This window comes from Oryza sativa, chromosome 5 (genome assembly GCF_034140825.1).
Source record: "Oryza sativa Japonica Group chromosome 5, ASM3414082v1".
Classification (NCBI taxonomy): Eukaryota; Viridiplantae; Streptophyta; class Magnoliopsida; order Poales; family Poaceae; genus Oryza; species Oryza sativa.
The window spans coordinates 21,649,315-21,668,020 of record NC_089039.1 but is presented as its reverse complement, the minus strand read 5'-3'; the positions used below and the strand labels follow the sequence as shown (position 1 = coordinate 21,668,020).

Below are 18,706 nucleotides of genomic sequence, written 5' to 3'. Positions count from 1 at the left end.
CTCTTATTTTAGGCAGTAATTCCACTTCATTAGGAGACGTTTGCTTGTAAGTGGGAAATATAATTCACCTGACCTGAGCCAACTTGGGATGTAGAGGTTAACTTTCATTCATGGCCTCATTGGGAGTTGTTGGGACACGGAAAAACTGCAATTTTGTTTGAGAATTCATATAACAGCAAAGCTCATAAGCCATTTTTTCACTCGAACTTCTATGTTAAAATGCTGGTTTGTTATGATGATCCTGAATTCCTAATCCTGATCTGATTTACTCCCCCTTCCCAATATAAGTGCATCAGAACATGATGTGATATGCCTCTAAGGGCTGTATTTTTCTCTCGCTATATTTAGTTAAAAAGCACAGTCTCGTGCTGTTTTTTCTTAAAAAAAATGATGTGATATATCCTATAACGTCACGTCCCGTTCTAGATGTATTTATATCGGGGCGGGAGGAGTACCATATATAAAGCAACTTGCAAATCAAGGTAGAAGCAGAAATGCTTGGTGCCAGAGCTTCTCGGATCATGGGCCAAATTCATTCTCTCGATCGGATCGTAGCCCATGTGCACTCGGTGATATCTATAGTGCACTGCTAGCAGCTGTAGCAACATATCCACCAGAAGGACACGTTGAAATTTCAAAGCATCATCGATCTAGCAACACGTACGCTGCATACTGGTACACACGTATAAGAGGAAATGTTTTCAATGAATGGACTCTGAATAATTGAACAGATCGCTCCGAAAAGGAAACCTGCTTTTCAATGTAACCAATAAGGCATCAGACTTTATTACATTAATCTTTTTATCTATCTCACAAGTATAGTTGTATACCCCTTACTCCTCCATGGTTTGATTACTTCGATGAATGGTCTCACTCTGCCGAAGACATATAACTATATGGTTATAAATTATACTTCTGAACAAAGATCAAAAGAAGATGAAAATATCTGGCATAGGATCGATCGCAACAAGAACAGCAGCAAATCAACGAGGAGATCGAGAGGAGTGAAAAATAATAATAAAAAAAATCATGGCCTGCAGAGAGCTGCTTCCAGTCCTTGGCAACCCAACGCGTTGCACCAGACATCGTCGTCGCCGGAGATGATGTCGTGGAGGCTGAGCGCGTCCTCGGGGAGCGAATCGAACGGCTCGTACTTGGCATGCTGGTCCAGCGTCGACGGCAGGATCAGATCTCCGCCGTCCGTCGTTGGCAACCCCAGCGAGGTGTAGCAGCTGATCTGGTCCACGCTGAAGTTGAGCTCCCCGAGCGCCTGCGCGCACCGCGCCATGGCTGCTGCACCGTGCTCCTCCGTGCTGATCGGCTCGCCGACGAGCCCGTCTTGCCCCGGGCCGTACGCCGCCGCCGCCGCAGGCTGCGCGGCGGCCGGGCTCGTCGTGCGATCGCTCGATGACCCGCTCGAGGTGTCGACCGATTCCGGCACGGCGGCGCCACCGCCCTGCTCCGCCATAGTAGGCTGGTGGTGGTTCAAGAACTTGGCGTACAGCAAGGCCAGGTCAATCGTGGAGCCGTCCGCCGCGGCGGGCTTCTCGTCCGGCGCCGCCACACCCGGCTGCTCGCCGAGGCCGGCGGAGGCGGCCGTGCTGCCGGCCATGCCTTCCAGGATCATGTCGGGCCGGACGGGCCCGTGGAACCGGTGAGAGAACGCCGCCGCGCCGCCGCCGCCGCCGCCGCGCGCCGTCATCGTCTCCCCGACCATGGCGCGCACCGCCTTGCCCCGCCGGTTCTTGCGGCACCCGCCGCCGACGGGCACGTTCCGGAGCGAGCCGCCCTTGGTCCAGTAGCGGCGGCACCCCTTGCAGAAGTAGCGCGGCTGGCTGAGGCTGTAGTTGTTGTAGTAGCAGAACTTGGTGTTGGGCGACTCGCACCGCGGGCAGTTGGGCGCAACCTCCACGTTCGGCCTGTACCGCCGTTGGTGGTGGTCGACCACCACCGCTCGCCGCCCGGCCGCCGCCGCGTACGCCAGCATGCTCTCACAGTGAGAAGACAGCATCGAGCTAGATTTAACTACAGGGAGAGATCGATCGATCTGCAGGGTGGATAAGGAAAGCTACGCAGGATGCAGCGATGATGTGAGAGGTTTTGCAGACGTGAGAGCTTCATCTGATGAGAGGAGAGAGCAGGGGAGAGAGGTCCAGTGCATATATATGTGGGGAAGTCCTCAGGTCTTATTTGACGCCTTTTAAATATATTTGATCGTTTATCTTAGTAAAAAGAACTTTTGTGAAATATGTAAAACTATATGTATACATAAAATATAATTAGCAATGAATCAAATCATAGGAAAAAATTAATAATTACTTAAGTTTTTTTAATAAGACGAATGGTCGAATATGTTTGAAAGAGTCAATTGTGTTAAATATTTAGGGACGGAGGAAGTACTATCTCTGTTTTTTAATAAATGACGCCGTTAACTTTTTATCACATATTTGACCATTCGTCTTATTCGAAAAATTTACGTAATTATAATTTTTTTTGTTGTGAGTTGTTTTATCACTTAAAGTACTTTAAGCATGATTTATATTTATACATTTATATAAAATTTTTTGAATAAGACGAATGTTCAAATATATGTTCAAAAGTCAACGGCGTCATCTATTATTAAAAAACGGAGGGAGTAATTGCCAGCAGCAGCTGATTAGCTAGGGTGAGATGTTTTCTTCGGTTGGTGACGACGCATGTGCATGCAACCAGTATGCGTTAATTACATCGATGTGGTTCGAGTTGCTAACTGCTATAGACAGCCTAGACCTGGAGGATATACCACTCTGGTACTACATCCGTTCTAAAATAAGTGCAGCTGTGAATATTCGTGTCTAACGTTTGACCGTCCATCTTATTTGAAAATTTTATGAAAAATTTAAAAATATTTAGTCACACATAAAATACTATTCATGTTTTATCATCTAATAGCAATAAAAATACTAATCATAAAAAAATTTCAAATAAGACGAACGGTCGAACGTTGAACATGAATAATGCAAAATTACACTTATTTTGGGATGGAGAGAGTAGTATGAATTATGTGATCAGTGGTTTTAAGTACGAAAAAAATTGGCAAACCAATTAAGTACCATCCCCAACAACCAGTGCTTGTGCAGTCTCTTTTGCACACAGAGCAGTGGTGTGGTGATACCTCTTAGGCCTCCTTTAATTCAAAGGAAATTCATAAGAATTTTAGAGGATTTCATTCCTATAGGAATTTTTCCTACAAAGCCCTTTGAATCAAAGGAATGAACCCTATGGAATCCTATGAAATTCCTATGGAATGCCTCTTCCCATACAAGTTTTGGAGGAATTTTAACAAGAGGTAGAACCTCATGGAAGAAATTCTTTGAGTCTTTATCTCTCCTCAAATTCCTGTGTTTTTCCTGTGGTCCAATCAAACGGTCATTCCTATGTTTTTCCTGTGTTTTGCAATCCTCTGTTTTACACTTACAGTCCTGTCAGAATCCTATATTTTTTCTATTCCTCCGTTTTTTTCATTCCTATGATTCAAAGGGGCCCTTAGTATTATGGCGGGGCGCCATAACAACCGCAAGTGCGATTCATTGATGGGAACGTAGAAAAGAAAAAAAAAACAATCACACTAAAAATCTATAAAATTAAAGAAAGACCTTGAGCTGTGGGGGATTTAATTAGCGCGGTAAGATTTGCAGGCGTCAGGTCACCATCGCGAAAGTTTGGTTTAAATGTCCCCCCGCGACTTTGGAGCCCTGCAGCGGCGCACAGTGCGCACGTACCGTACCTCGGCCGTGTGTCGTTTTGCCCATAGATCCCATCCATCGATCGGTCATCGTAACCGTACGTGGTCGCCTTCCACGTTCAGGACTCCCATCGTCATCATACTTTCTCATGCTTTGTCAGTTCAAAATAAACAAATCTATATGAAACGCGACATATCATACTTCTTCCGTCTCAAAACCTAAATATTTTTTAGGTTGAAAGTACTCTCTCCGTCCCAAAAAAAAAGTCAAATCATGGATTTCCGTGTCCAACTTTAACTGTCCGTCTTATATGAAATTTTTTTTATAATTCGTATTTTCATTATTGTTAGATGATAAAACATGATTAATATTTTATGCGTGACTTGTCTTTTTAAATTTTTTCATAATTTTTTCAAATAAGACGGACGGTCAAACGTTGGGCATGAAAATCAGGGTTTGTCTTTTTTTGGGACGGAGGGAGTATGTGATAATAATTAAAGGAAGTGTATGATTGATTGAGAAAAGAAAGTAGATGAAGAAGAATGATTGTGATTTTGGTTAAGAGCAGGAGGTGGGTAGTAAAATAGCTACATCACATTTTAAGATGATGGTAGTAATACTATAAATATATACGTGTCTTATATCCATCTGATACTAATTAAGTTTATTTATTTTGAGTACGTGTGGAGGAGCATGCAAGCGAGCGAGTGGGCATTGAATCGGGCGGAGTGCGATCGATGGCAGTAGGCAGCAGCGGGAGCGCCCGAAAGCCACGGCTCACATGGGCGCGAGCCCGGGACCATGGGAAAAAATGGCTACTAGTGCTGCTGCGACGCTAGTCCGGGCAAGCCAACGACCCCCCGGCCGTTTGACCTGGACGCGGGTCCAGCCTTTTCCGGATAACCTCCCCCAACGAAATTTGGTCCCTTCCTCCCGTCGTGTTCGTGCACTTCCAGAGTGAGGGTTGGGTGTTCCGTTTTTGTGCTGGCGATCGATCGATAACATGTTTTGTCGCCGGCTAGTAGCAAGCAAGCGAAGTGGCCGGGCCGGTTCAGCAGATTGTGCGGTTCAGCCCGTGCCGTGCCGTCCGTGTCTAGCTTCTTTTTTCAGAAATGGAACAGTTCTAACTGTCCCCCTCCAATGTCCAAAACTGTTGCCAGTGGATGCGTTCGTTCGTGCACATTTACTTCTGTCTTCTGTGAGTCGGCTAGAGTACAACGATCCTGTATTGCGGATTCGCCGTTCGCGTACGTATTTTAGCACTTGTTCGTGTAAACCAGGGGCCTGCTTGTACCGGTTTAAGATAAAAAACCACAGAGGTTTCGGCAGCGGCACGCCACAGATTGCACTGCTGCTCTTCACTGTGCGCATCTGCAGCGTTACCGGTGATCAATCTCACGAATCTGACAGCAATCCCCTGCTCCCTGACGTGATCCATCCGACCATCCGCTCGCCGTGGGCCCTCGCGAGGCTCTGGTTCGCTGCCTGCCACAACCACGTGCACCGTGAGCTCGATGCTCTGCAGATTTGGGGCCCTATTGACTGTTCAAACGTTTGTGGGCCTCCGTTTGTTTCATCTATTCCTGCACTGTGGCAGCGAGTGTTTTTCTCCCGGCCTCTGTCGTTTGCTTGGAGAACGACAAGGGCATCCGTTTCAAAACAGTTGACAAGAGAACAAGTGCATGCCTAGCTAACAGCCTAATTAAGTGATGCTCCTTTCTACGGTTGGCAATTACTATACTGCTTCAAGAGTTTCCATATCACGTAGGAGTAAGCAGGATCGTCCTTTCCTACTGTTATCATTTGGAAACAAGAGAAGAAAGTGCTTAGACACGCAGGCGAGTACTTGATGGCTGTGTTTCGACGGTTTCTGTCATGTCGTGGGAGTGAAAGATTGGTCATGCCCTCGCGCGTAAGGCGAATACGCGCTAGGGTGAACAAAGATCGGTAGAGCAGGAGTACAGAGTCGGTCTTCATTGGAATTTATTAGTTTGGACGATAAAGGATTTCTACTGTATTTGCCACAAGTAATTTTCGTCATTCCAATATAGAACTACTAAGGTCGCCCCTCTAACACCCCAGCCCTCCTCTCATAATTTTATTTTTTTAAAAAATTTGGTGAAAGATGGACCGGTCAGGTACACACTCATAGCATGTCGTAGAGAAGTCGGTAGCATGCATAGCGGAGTAGATAATAACAAAATAGCTACTCTCGATACTAGTTATTGATTTACTCTTTCTACACTGGCCCTCCTGCTGCCACGTAGGACCTCGCCTCCGTCGCCACCAACTGCCAGCTATGCTCACTGTCTCTATACGTAAGCTAGGACGCACCAGCGTTGTTCGTTGTTCAACGCCATCCTAAACCTACATCTACTGGCAACAACACTTTGTGAGCCTATGAGCAAGCCATCCTCACCTCTTCTACAAAGGCCTATAGGCCACTATCGCCTGACCGCACCAGTACTACCTAGAACCTCCTGCCATAATGCCATTGCTTTCCACCAAGTTGGTGGAGATGATGTCTAAATGTGCATTTCAATTAATCCATTGTATGATTCATTGTAGCATTGCACATGTAAAAAATATTTATCAACATATTGCCGTGGTCAAAAAAGTTCACTTAAAGTTTTGTCCAAATAAAACAAAGTAACTATATTACCAACGCAAACATCATCAAAATACATGCAGTAAAAAACAATACTATAGGATATAATCAGTAAGTAGAGGTGAGGAGATTTGGGTTGTGATTTTTTTACAGAGGCCCTAGCGGAGATGGGAAAATGAGTGGTATTTTTTTTTTGTACCCAGGGGCACAATGTATTATAACTGCACACTCTTTAGTGCAACCATGTTTCTATATATAATAGTTGTTCATGGGGTCAAGTTGTTGCTATAAAATTTATATAACACACAAAGACATGCTGAGATTTGTTGGACGCTTGGCAAATCTTAGGATTCTAGTAGTGATGAGATTTGTTGGACTCTAGTGCAAGTCTTAAAAACCAAGTTAAGGGAGTACCAATTAGTTTAATCCTACAACTAACAAGATAGAAAACAAATCGTATTAGATTAGAGGGGAAAATCAGCCAACAGGCTGATATGATATTGTGTGCCCGGCCAATGCCGACAAGATGAAGCTTAACGGCTATTTAACTGATTAGGAATTGATTAATTAGGTAAAATAAATAAAATACGCAATCTTTCTTTATTAGAAACAATCTTGATAGATCGGATCAAACCGAGATAGTATAAGATTGAAGTTAATAAAGATTAATTATATACATGAGCTGATGTCACACTTTAAATAGATAACTAAGCTATAACCCTGATGAAACATTAGATGAAACCTACCAAACTTAGGAAAATCTAATTAACAAACCAAAATCAGATTGGACCTAAACAAGCCGATTGGTTTTTACAAAGTGATAGATATATCGAATCTACCTAAGATGGTGAATTAATCAAAGAAAGAGCCGATATATATATATATATATATATATATATATATATATATATATATATATATATATATATATATATATATATATATATATATATATATATATATATATATATATATATATATATATATATATATATATATATATATATATATATATATATATATCGGCTCTTTCTTTGATTAATTCACCATCTTAGGTAGATTCGATATATCTATCACTTTGTAAAAACCAATCGGCTTGTTTAGGTCCAATCTGATTTTGGTTTGTTAATTAGATTTTAGGTAACGTTTGCGATAACTTAAATAGAATATGGGACCTAACCGAGAAAGTTCTAACCAACCGATTCAAGCAAAGTTGACGGAACTTACTTTCTTACTAGAAATTGAAACGATCCAGCCTAACTCAGAAACTAAGAACCCATCGAGATCGAAAGGTGACGACACGCCGAAAGTTATATATATTGAAATGTTGTTCTTTACATGACTCGAGGGCACTTATATTTATACCCTAACCCTAATTGAGTCCGATTCGACTACGATTTGATCAGCTCGGAACTCTACTTGTTATACAAAAGAAAACTTACAAGCTGTCGTGTTTACAAAAGCTAAATCAAAAAACAAATCTAAAACTAATCAAACTTATCCGATACAATTTCCAACTACAGCAAGCTGAAATTATGGAGTTAATTATTCCCTTCGAAGGTGTGTTTAGTTCACGCTAAAATTAGAAGTTTGATTGAAATTGAAACGATGTGACGGAAAAGTTGAAAGTTTGTGTGTGTATGAAAATTTTGATGTGATGGAAAAGTTGAAAGTTTGAAAAAAAAGTTGGGAACTAAACCAGGCCTTGCTCTGACTAACAATAATTGTCAAATTTTACCGTTAACACAAGTAAAATTGACACTCACATCATACATAGTGTCTTCTTCGGAACTCCGGGAAACTATTTCTTGCAGAAAATAAAGTGATTAATTACTGTGAAAATTCTGTGAGATTTCTCAGCTATAATTTCGTATTGAAATTAATTAATGGATTTGACAGGTTGCTAGTCAGTAGTTGTCTATTTGCGGTTGTATTTCCATTTATAGCCTGAATTCTGAAAGCACATTCACCAAATCCTACGGATTGCTCAACCCATTCATATACAACACAATACTATCTATGTTTCATAATATAAGAGATCATATAATATTTTAAGAAGAAAAAATAACTATGATGCTCCCAATTAAATGAGGAGTACAAGTTAGGTGGGAGTATTGTGAGAAGAAATTTGAAAGAAAAATGTTAGCGGGAAAAGTAGTATTACTTCATTCCTTGGATTTTGGGATAAAATTTAAATTCTCCTATCTCTTATATTATGAAACTGAGCTAGTACTTAATTTGTCAAAAAAAAAAGTAATGTCGATAGCTGAATCCCGTCCATACCATCCACAACACCTTAACCCCATCCATCCAATTAGAGGCATGAACTTTTAATCACTCGAGCTAGTGACAATAGCCAGGGCAGCTTCCCCACATACGCCTAGCTCCAAACTACTCCTGATCGGTGGTGCCAAAACTGGATTAGAAGCTTGCAGCTTGATTAACTATGCATATAGCAATTAATTAAGCAAGAGGCTGCGGGCCAGGCGTACGTATACGTGCTAGTAGCTCCGACGAACGCTGATCCATCCTCCATCGATCGATCGCTTCACTCGCACGCCAGGCCATCGGCGAAGAACTATGCAACTGCATGACCCGCGGGCATAAATGCATAGCCTGAACAACCACCGCCGCTAGGAGGATGGGGCAGCCAATCGCCCAATCGGCTGCACGCGCCGACGAAGGAGAAGAAATGGACAGGACAGGTCAGAATTGTGGTCGATATCGACACTTATCTAGAGTCTAGAAGCCTCGCGTACTTTCTCTCCGTAAAAAAAAAAAAAGAGAGACCACCTATACATTTATCGATAAATTTTATTAATGTAATTACACTGCATCTTACATATAACTATAATATAACTGGTTTGTAACTTTCAAAAGTCCCTTCGTAACATGTTATTTTTATTTTTATAAAATGCAGATCGTGGGACCGATTCATCTCATATGAACGTGTGCTGTGATTTTTTTTCTTTATTGCTTGCACAAATCTTAGATAAATGTAACGGTTTAAAATTATGTGAAAGTTATATAGAAATTAATTTATAGTTACATACAAGTTATAATATAATTATACTACGATTATACTGTAATTATATCCATCAAATTTTTAGGAGAAAATTTGTCAACAAATATATAACAAAATTAAAAAGAATACATAAGACTATGTCTAGATTTATTACTATGATTTTATTTATTTTGGAATAGAGTGTATACGCTGGACACACATACACACACATATACAGGTCAATTGGCATCTGCACGCATACTCCCTCAGTAAAAAAATGAATTTCTTTGGATATATCTAGACAGTGTCTAAATTCATCCTAAGATTTAAGTTTTTTTTTAAACACAGTGAGTATATGGATCTGTTTGGAGGAGCTTCTAACTATTGCAACTTCACTCAGAATCCGAAGCTCCCCAAACCGTACAACCTTTGGTTCAGATTTTGAGAAGCTGTGTATTTATAGAATCCAGAAAATGAACTAAAAGCCAGAAGCTAGCTTTTCCAGATTCTCAGAAACTGGTTACCAACCAATTGCTTCTCAAAATTTTAAGCTCCCACAAACAGACCATATATATGTGTTTTTTAGAGAATGGTAGCTAGCCGGCCTCTACATCCAACCGGGTATATGCAACCATTTAAATTGGGAACTTAGCCCCAACAAATAATCCAATTTAAAATTAGCTTCTATGGAGATTTGAACTCAACATTCTAGGGTGCTACTCTGTTCAGCACGGCGCTCGTACTGATGAGATGGTGCGTTCGTACTGATGAGATGGTGCGCCCGACCACGCTGAGGGCCGCGCTGGTCGTGAATTCGCCTGAACAATCGGCTAGCTTGGCTTTGGCTGGTCTCGGGGGAGTACCAGTAGTACTGTTCGTTGTTAATTACTGTGATGATACACAAGTTAGAAGAAAGCTAGCTTAGCAATTTAATTTGATTTTGATACATGATGGGAAGATCGATCGACCCTATTGCAACAGTTGATTGACGGAGGTTCCAGCAAGTACGGACGATATATAATGCTGTGGCATGATGTGCCATATCATCAACCCATATCTGATACAGCATCTCACTGTGTGCTATGGTAAAAACAAAGGATAGACTACTTAAGAGTTAAGAGCATATCGTTGATGTGAGTTTCAATCTCATATATAAAAATAGATGGCTAACACATGATCACCAATTATAATCTAATGTGAAATTTGGTGTAGGTAGTGTCCAGAATTATTTAAAGCCACAAGCACAACTACTTCAGGAAAGTTGATCTCCTCCTTGATGTTGGTGTAGGGCGTAGACGACGAAGGAGAAGGCCACCGGCTCCTCTGCATCGACAACAGTCGTATGTGGATCCTCATGCAATGGACCTAGAAACGGCCAGCGTTTCTCAAGATCGGATATATAAAAGCTAGGATTTTCAGAGGTCATGCGGGAGATTGTTTTGCTTGTATGAGGCCACGTGAGTCTTCTCTCCTTTTATAGGGCATTGGTGGGACATGGAACCGATCCAAATTTGTGACGGTCATCATGTCGTGGTTTTGCAATATGTGTTTATAGGGGACGCTTGACTGTTCCTTAGAACGAGTAGGATGAGTGACCACACAAGGATTTTCAGAGGTCATACGGTAGATTGTTTTGCTTGTATGGGGCCACGTGAGTCTTCTCTCCTTTTATAGGGTATTGGTGGGACATGGAACCGATCTAAATTTGTGACGGTCGTCATGTCGTGATTTTGCAACATGCGTTTATGGGGGACGCTTGATTGTTCCTTAGAACGAGTAGGATGAGCGACCACACAAGGATCCAAAATAGGGGCATGTAAAATTATTTTTTTTTCAATCTATGCCAATGTGTTTTTTATATGTTTAGGATCTCTACACTCCTTTTTTTTTTCAAATTTCTCTTCCTCTCTGTATTTGCTCCACCAATTAGGCTAGAACGTGATTTTTTTTCTCAGCTTTAACAAGTGTCTGATGCTAATCAAGGTTACCTCAAAGAAATGGTGCTTCATGACGATGATGTGAATGTGTGTTATAAATAATAAGGATTTATTTTTTTTTCCACGGAAAAAGTCTAAATACACCCTAAGCTTTGGATGAAAATCCGTCTAAAACGAACTTTGAAACCAGATACTCCCACCCTCCCCCCAAGGTGGTTTTGTGTATGGGTTTTTATCCAATTTGTATATAAGGGTTGTTCAGATTGATGCCGTTTCAAACCATATCAATTTTTGATGACGCTGCCAAATACGTGCATCAATTTAATTTCTTACCAAACTCTGATAAATATATAAGAAATCCTGTCAAAATTTGGCGATATTGCCAAATTGAAGGCTTATTTTGGTTACAATCTGAACAGACCCTTAATTAGATGAGTTTGATCACGTGACATACACATTGGACATATGTATTAAAATCTCCACTTAAATTTTTTTAATCTCTTATTAGCTCTCAATACAAACAAGTACCAACATAATAATAGTATAGTATCACTGTATAAGTATAAATTGAGAATTTTACAACTGAGGGTATGCGTATATGTAATATGAGTTATTGAAAATTGTTTGTTTAAGTTTACAAAATATGTAAAATCAACATCCAAAACTGTCTTAGGGGGTAATATGAAAGATTTTGCAAATTTTAGAGGGTTGGATGTCCGGTTCTAAAGTTTAGGATGTTAGACGGACTTTCATCCAAAATTTTGGATGGTATTTGGACCTTTTCCTTTTCCCAATTAATAAGAATTGCACTTCATGCATGCATGAGTGCTTATACCAAGTTCAGATGAGAGTGTCCTGGGGTCTTTGCCCATTTGGCCATTTTTACCTGTCCAGGTCTCTACATATGGAGTACTAACACATCGTCAAAGCCATTTTTTAGTCCCACAAACCAAGTTGGTGGTCGATGACAATAATAGTTGTGAGAAGGTTCTAGTACTTACTATTAATGAAGCCGTTTGCCTTGCCAGGGAAAGCTCAAATTTGATGTAAGAGCTAACATATTTGTACTATACATCCCCATTTACACCGGGAAGATTAACAGTGCAAGAAAGAAGAAACTGTTCCTGTCATTGTCACAACATAAATCGATCGTGGTCGAGCGCCAGTGAATGGTTGGGCCGGGGTGATGATCACGTCCCAGACTACGACGTGATCCTCCTCGGTTCTATGAGCCCCTCTTAATAAGCAATCAAGCTAGCTATATGCAAGCACCGGGGCCTAAACAGATCCTCCATCGGTCGGTCGGTCGACACAACCCCAGGCCAGCAATAACGACGTAGCATAATCATTACGTACAGAATTGCTAGACGTACGACTGTAGCGCCCGTTCCGTCGTGGCGCCTAGCGGGAAAATTATCTCTTAAAAACCCTAATTGCGAAATCTGTTTCTTTGCTTGTTGTCTAGTGTCCGTGCCATCTCAAGATCTCAATCCCCGATCTATCGTCGAGTTCAATTCCGAATCCGAGTCCTTCCAAATCAAATTCCTCCGCAAAAGTCTAGTTTGCCTCCCCCTGGTTCGATGGGCCGAATCCCTCTCGGCCCATCTCCCCCTCTCCCCCGGCGCCCTCCCTCCCGGCTCTCTCTCTCTCCCTCTCTCCCTCCACCTCGCCCCGCGCCGCGCGTGTGTGCGCGTGTGCCGCCGCGCCGAGCGCCCCCTCCTCTCCCTCGCTCTCCGTCTCCCCATCCCTCGCTGCCGCTCCCCGCGCTCGTTCGCGCGCGCACCCGCGTGGATGCCGCCCGGTCCCGCTACCCTGCCGCCTGCAGCCGCGCAGCCGCCCGGTCCCGCTAGCCAGCGCGCGCGCCCGAGCCGCGCCGCTCAAACCACCGCGCCTCCCGTTGTTTCCCGCGCGCGCGTGCCGAGTGGCCGACCGCCCGGTCGCCGCCGCCGTCACCCTCTGCCGCGCCAGCCCGCGCCTGTCGCCCGTGTCGTCGCGCCGCTCCAAACCGCCCCGCCGTCATCGCCGTCGTCATCGCCTCGGCCCCGCCACTCCCGCGCTAGCCTCCAAGGGACGGTGGCAGAGAGCCCCTCCTCCCTCTGCGGCGCGCCTCCGCTCCCTCCTCCTTTTTCCCAAATCGGCAAAGGGGCAAGCCCCCTTTCTCCCCCTCCTTTTCCCCTTTTTCTCCTTGCCGGCGTCATCCTCCCTGTCGCCGCTTTGGCCGCGACCGCCGAGCGCCAGCTTGCGCCCTTGACCGCGCAAGTCGGTTCCCAAACCGACATTGCCGCCCATTTAAACCCCAGCCTCCCCTTTTCCCTTCCTCTTCCATTCGTCTCCGCGCCATTGCCGCCGCCCCCGTGCTCTGTCTCGCCTCCGCCGTCCTTCGCCGAGCGCCGGGAGAGCCGGTGCGTTCGAGGACGCGAAAGGGGACTTTGGCTGCGCCCTCTTCTTCCTCTTCCCCGGCCCGAGACCGGAGAGATTACTCCCGCGCCGTCGGCCTCTCGTCACAGCGCCCCTCCTCATCACGGTAGTGCCTCCCTCCGTTCTTCCTCCTCGCTCCATCTTCCCCCCTTAGATTTCGGTAGTAGCTCGAGTAGCCTCCCCGTAGTTAGCCGGCGCCGCCCCGACCGTTGCCGTCGCTCGCCGTGTGCTCGCCGCCGTCGCCGCTCGAGCTCCGTAGCACCCGCACGTCGCCAACCTCGCTCGGCGTAGCTCCGTCCAATCCGACGCTAGCGTCGAGTTCCCGAAGCCGCGTAGATGCTCTCACCGCCGGAAATCGACCCCTCGTGGCTTCGTCGCCGTTTCCCTCTTTCCTCCCCGCCGGTTGTCGCCGCCGCGATTCGCCGCCGTCAAGCTCCCTCCGGCGAATCCGAGCCGTTGGCTCGTCTCCCCTCATCACGAACAACCGCCCGGTGTGCTCGCTTTTGCCCGTATCGCCGTGGTTCGCTCCGCCGCTCGCCGCCGCCGCCCGCCGTCCATTCGTGGCCGGGTCGTCGTCTACCTCCCGCCAGCCCACGTGGCCGCCACGTAGGCGCCACGTCAGCGCCAGCTCAGCCTAGACCGGGTCGAGCCGACCCCGGTCAGTCCCTCCCCGTGCGCGCGTTCCACCGCGAGCCGTGAGGCTGCGCGTGGGCCCGCCGCATCCGCGTCCACCGCGAGCCGCGTGCGTACACCGCGTCCCTCCCCCGCCCGCGCGCATGAGCCGCGTACTCCCTCCGCACGGTGAGCCGAGCCGCTGACAAGCGGGTCCCACCCGGGACCGCGCGTGGTGAGCCCGGTCCACCGGCTCTCTCTCTCCTCCCTTCCCGCGCGCGCGCTTGGGCCGGCCGGCCCATTTAGCTCGGCCGGACCGCTCCAATTTCCTTCGGCCGCGCCCTAGCCGCCCGAGGAAAAGTCTAATTTCCATCCCTCTTTTCTTTCTTTTCTTTTCTTTTTCAAAAAGGATTTAATTAAATCCTTTTCCTTTAGACCAAAAATCCAATAATCTTAGAAATTCAATATCTTCCCAACCGTAAATCCGTTTGACTCCGTTCAACTTCCAAAATTCCTCAAATCTCGGGATCTATCTAATGGCACGCTTAGAGGTCATTAATAGGGCTTTATTTTCGCCGTTTGTTGAGTTGTCCCGTTTCGCGTGTAGTTCCGGAGCCCGAAGACCCGCAGTGCGAGGATTTCGAGGATCAAGCTCCAGATCTCGAGCAAGGCAAGCCACCTTTGAACATCTTGAGCCTATATTTGAAATTTAATTATATTGCTTGCAAAATATTATGCATTGATAGGATCGCACTTAATCTTTTGTCCCGTCTGCAAGGCAGATTGGCGGACCTACCCGACTTGTTGCATTTGATCCTTCCATTGTTAATTGCTATACCATGTCCCCTTGTAACCACCCAGTTGCGCCTCGATATTCGTGCACTCTGTGCGAGAATCGACGGTCGCCTTCAAACTTAAAATCTGAGTAACAACTTGGGTAAAACTGGAGTTTTACAAAAGACTTGGAAAACCCGACACCTGGGTCGGTGCTTGCGAACTAAATGAATTTCCAAAACCGCGGACCGGGGAACGTACCGGGTGTACGGTTTCCCGCTCTCGCACTTAAGGACCGATTTCCTTGGAATTTCATCCAAACATAAGACAAGTACGACCACATGGGTGGAATGGGACACCCCTGGCTGAGTAACTAGCTTATCAGGGGAGCCTTGATGCCGAGAGACATGTGGATTCGCCGGGGTGGTGTCGGGGAGGACCCCTGGGCTTCCTGGCACAGTATGGTCTGGGACCTAACCTGTTGTTGGTCTGGGACCCCTCTCGTCGGCATATGGTAAACCTGTGTCGGCTTTGGAAATGCCTTGTCATGAAAGCTTGGAGGTCTCCCGACGTGGCTAATCCCCACGGGCTGGGTGACCCGGGTTAGTAATGTCGTGTGGGTAAAGTGTACCCCCTCTGCAGAGGTTAACAAACTGTTCGAACAGCCGTGCCCACGGTCATGGGCGGATGTGAGGTGATTCCTAGCGTAGTTTTGTTTGACTACTGTTTGTGAAATTGCTGTTATGGAAAAAGGGGTTCGATGTTTGAAAAATCTGCAGCTGATGGGATCAGCTAGGCCCGGGTGGCCGTTTGAAAGTTGTTGGCCCGGGTGGCCGTTTGAAAAGCTGTTGGCCGGGTGTCAATCTTGTTTCAATTCAAAAGACTGATACATTGCACATACTCCGACCAGACGAGACGCACTGTCTCATCCGTGTCGTTTGAGAAGCACTCACTTAGTTGTTTTCAGAAAAGAGTTCAAATAAAATCAATTGCAAAAACAACAGCCTTCCCTTGAAGCCTGCATTAAACACTTAATTTCCCATGGCTTGCTGAGTACTCCCGTACTCACCCTTGCTCTATATAAATAATCCCCCCCAGTTGCTGAAGAAGATGAAGCGGATCCTGCTGATGAGGAGTTTTTCCAGGAGCAAGCCGGCTATGATGAGTTTTAGGGTTTCGGCCTAGTTCCCAAGTCGCGCCTGTGATGATTGGTCCAAGTCCTGGCTTCCGCTTTCCTTTTGTAATGCAGTTGTGAGCTTGGGATCTGTCCGCAGCCCAACATGACTGTACTTCTACTCTATAATAAAGAGACCTCTGTTGCTGTGATATTCTGTCTCCCTGTGATACCAGCACTGTTTCCTGGGACTGGTATCGATTAACAGGTTAATTTGAAGTGTCACGGGCTAGTTCCGGTCGGTACTAGTTCGGGGCGTGACAAGAGATGGTATCAGAGCACAGGCTTGGCCCTAGGGCGAAACCCAACGCTTAGGACGACCCTAAGGATACTAAGTTCAAAACTACTTGCGAAAAGCTAAGGTTTCTTTTGTTTTCTTTATTTTCAATAGTTTGTTTCTAAAATGGTTACTGATCTTTCTCCCTCTTTCAAAATTGTAGATGGCAGTGAACGCCAGCTTCAGTTCCCACGGTTTTGGTGAGGGTCACCACGTCGCTCAGCTTCGTGACCTCGCCCGTTTCCTTGGCTTCTCGTGTCCCGAGTACACGGGGTACTCCGTGGACCGTGTTCCCCCTCACTGTGAGCTCTCTATGTACCTTTACCCCCATGGAGGTATACACGGAGCTGGCCTTCGCCCCCACCACTTCACCGTGGCCAGGACCACTCTCCAGATCGCGTACCAGGACCTCTCCTGGACTGCGCTTCGTCGCCTGGCCCACGACTACAGCCACCGTCTCGGAGGCTCCGCCTTCCGGCAGCTTCCACGCCTTCCTTCTGGCCACTCAGACGCCAGGTACCCTTGTCCGTACAGCGAGTCTCAGCCAGTGCTGACTCGCATGGTTGAGCTTTCGGAGGCTCAGGCCACTCAGCACGACCTACTCCTTGAGGCTTACCGCTCCCTTGCCCGCCGCTACGCTGCTTTGGAGGCCCGTCTGGCCGAGGAGGGTGTCACCTCAGTTGACACTATCTCCTGGGACTCAGGCCGCCTCTGCCACGCCAGCCACCTGTCCTCCCACAGCTCCCGCGGCTCTGCCCGCACTCTCAGTGGCCCGCGCTCCCCCAGCTCGCGTGCGCCGTACTCACCAGTGTACTCTCCCTACCCACACCCAGTTAGCCCTTCCTACACCCCCGAACACACCCCAGTTGCTTCCTCCCGCCGTGGCCCACGCTTTATCCGTACCGCGCGGAAGCGTGTTGTTGGTTCTTCCACCGTGTTCCGTTTCCACTACCCAGCTCCCCCACCGCCAGCGGCCCGTGCTGCTGCCGGCCCTCGACAGGTTCCGCCGGTCCCTTCGCGCCAGCCGATCGACGTTTCTTCGACTGAGGAGCCGATTACAGGAGGCAGCCAGGCCGACGAGGAGTAGAGGAGGCAGTCTTCAGCAACCGTCCGTGTGTCAGGCCCTTTTGTTCCGCCGCCAACTCTTTTGGAGTCGTGGCGAGGTAGTGCGTGCGTGTGTTTGTTGTGGGTGTTGTTTGGTAGTCTGGTTCTCCTAGGTGGTGTGCGCACAGTCAAGCTCGGCGTAGCTCTGTGACTTGTCCACACCCGTTGTATCAGGTGTTTTTATGATTTGAAAAAAAATCCAGTTTATGCCTAGTGTGTGCTATCTGAGTTGCTATTTTCTTTGCTCCTTGCCCTCCTAAGTGCTTATCTGACTCTTACCCCGCCCTCTTCTGGGAGTTTAGATGGCTAGCCGCCCCCGCCGTGCAGCTCGTGCGCCAGCCCGCTTCGGTTTTGAAGAAGGTAGAATTGAGACGGAAGCAAATCATGAGTCAGCTAATGAACAGTCCCACCACAGCAACCGTTCGCACCGTACTGCTTCCCGCAACGCAGAAGTTGAGCAACCCCGCCGCAGCAACCGCTCGCATCGCACAGTTTCCCGTGATGCAGAAATGGAACAGTCTCACCGCTCTCACCGCACTGCCAGTCACCATGCTAGAGAAGAACGCCTCCCTTCCCCACCTCATGTGGAAAACAACATGCAACACTTAATGGCAGTTCAGACACAAATCTTGCAAGGATTAGCCGCAGCCGTAGTCGGTTTTCAGCATAATGCGCATGGAAATGGCCACCCTCACATGAGCAACAATAGATCCAAGCTGACAGACTTTCTGAGGTCTCGTCCGCCAGAGTTCTCTCAGACCGTCGAGCCCGTCGAGGCTGACGATTGGCTAAAAGATGTGGATAGAAAACTTAACTTAGTGCAGTGTACTCCTGTTGAGAAGACACTCTACGCCTCTCACCAGCTAAGAGGACCTGCTGCAGATTGGTGGGAGAATTACTGCAATGCACACCCTGAACCCACTAACATTGCTTGGGATGAGTTTGCTACGGCTTTCCGTGCAGCTCATGTGCCTGAAAGCACTATTGACATGAAGAAAGAAGAATTCAACAGACTTAAGCAAGGCAACAGCAGTGTCAATGAGTACCTAAGTATGTTCAACAAGTTGGCTCGG

General features: G+C 46.5%; 1 protein-coding gene across 1 annotated transcript; it reads right to left on the bottom strand.

Annotated features, from left to right (window-relative positions):
* Positions 1–754: 754 nt before the first annotated feature.
* Positions 755–2,143, bottom strand: LOC4338919 (uncharacterized). Its single transcript, XM_015783449.3, has one exon. The coding sequence runs from the start codon at positions 2,009–2,011 to the stop codon at positions 1,028–1,030; it is 984 nt and encodes a 327-aa protein (XP_015638935.1). The 5' UTR covers positions 2,012–2,143; the 3' UTR covers positions 755–1,027.
* Between the last annotated feature and the right edge of the window lie 16,563 nt (positions 2,144–18,706).

Excerpts from the sequence above, each read along its gene's own strand:
- LOC4338919 (XM_015783449.3), bottom strand. The coding sequence starts at position 2,011 with ATGCTGTCTTCTCACTGTGAGAGCATGCTGGCGTACGCGGCGGCGGCC.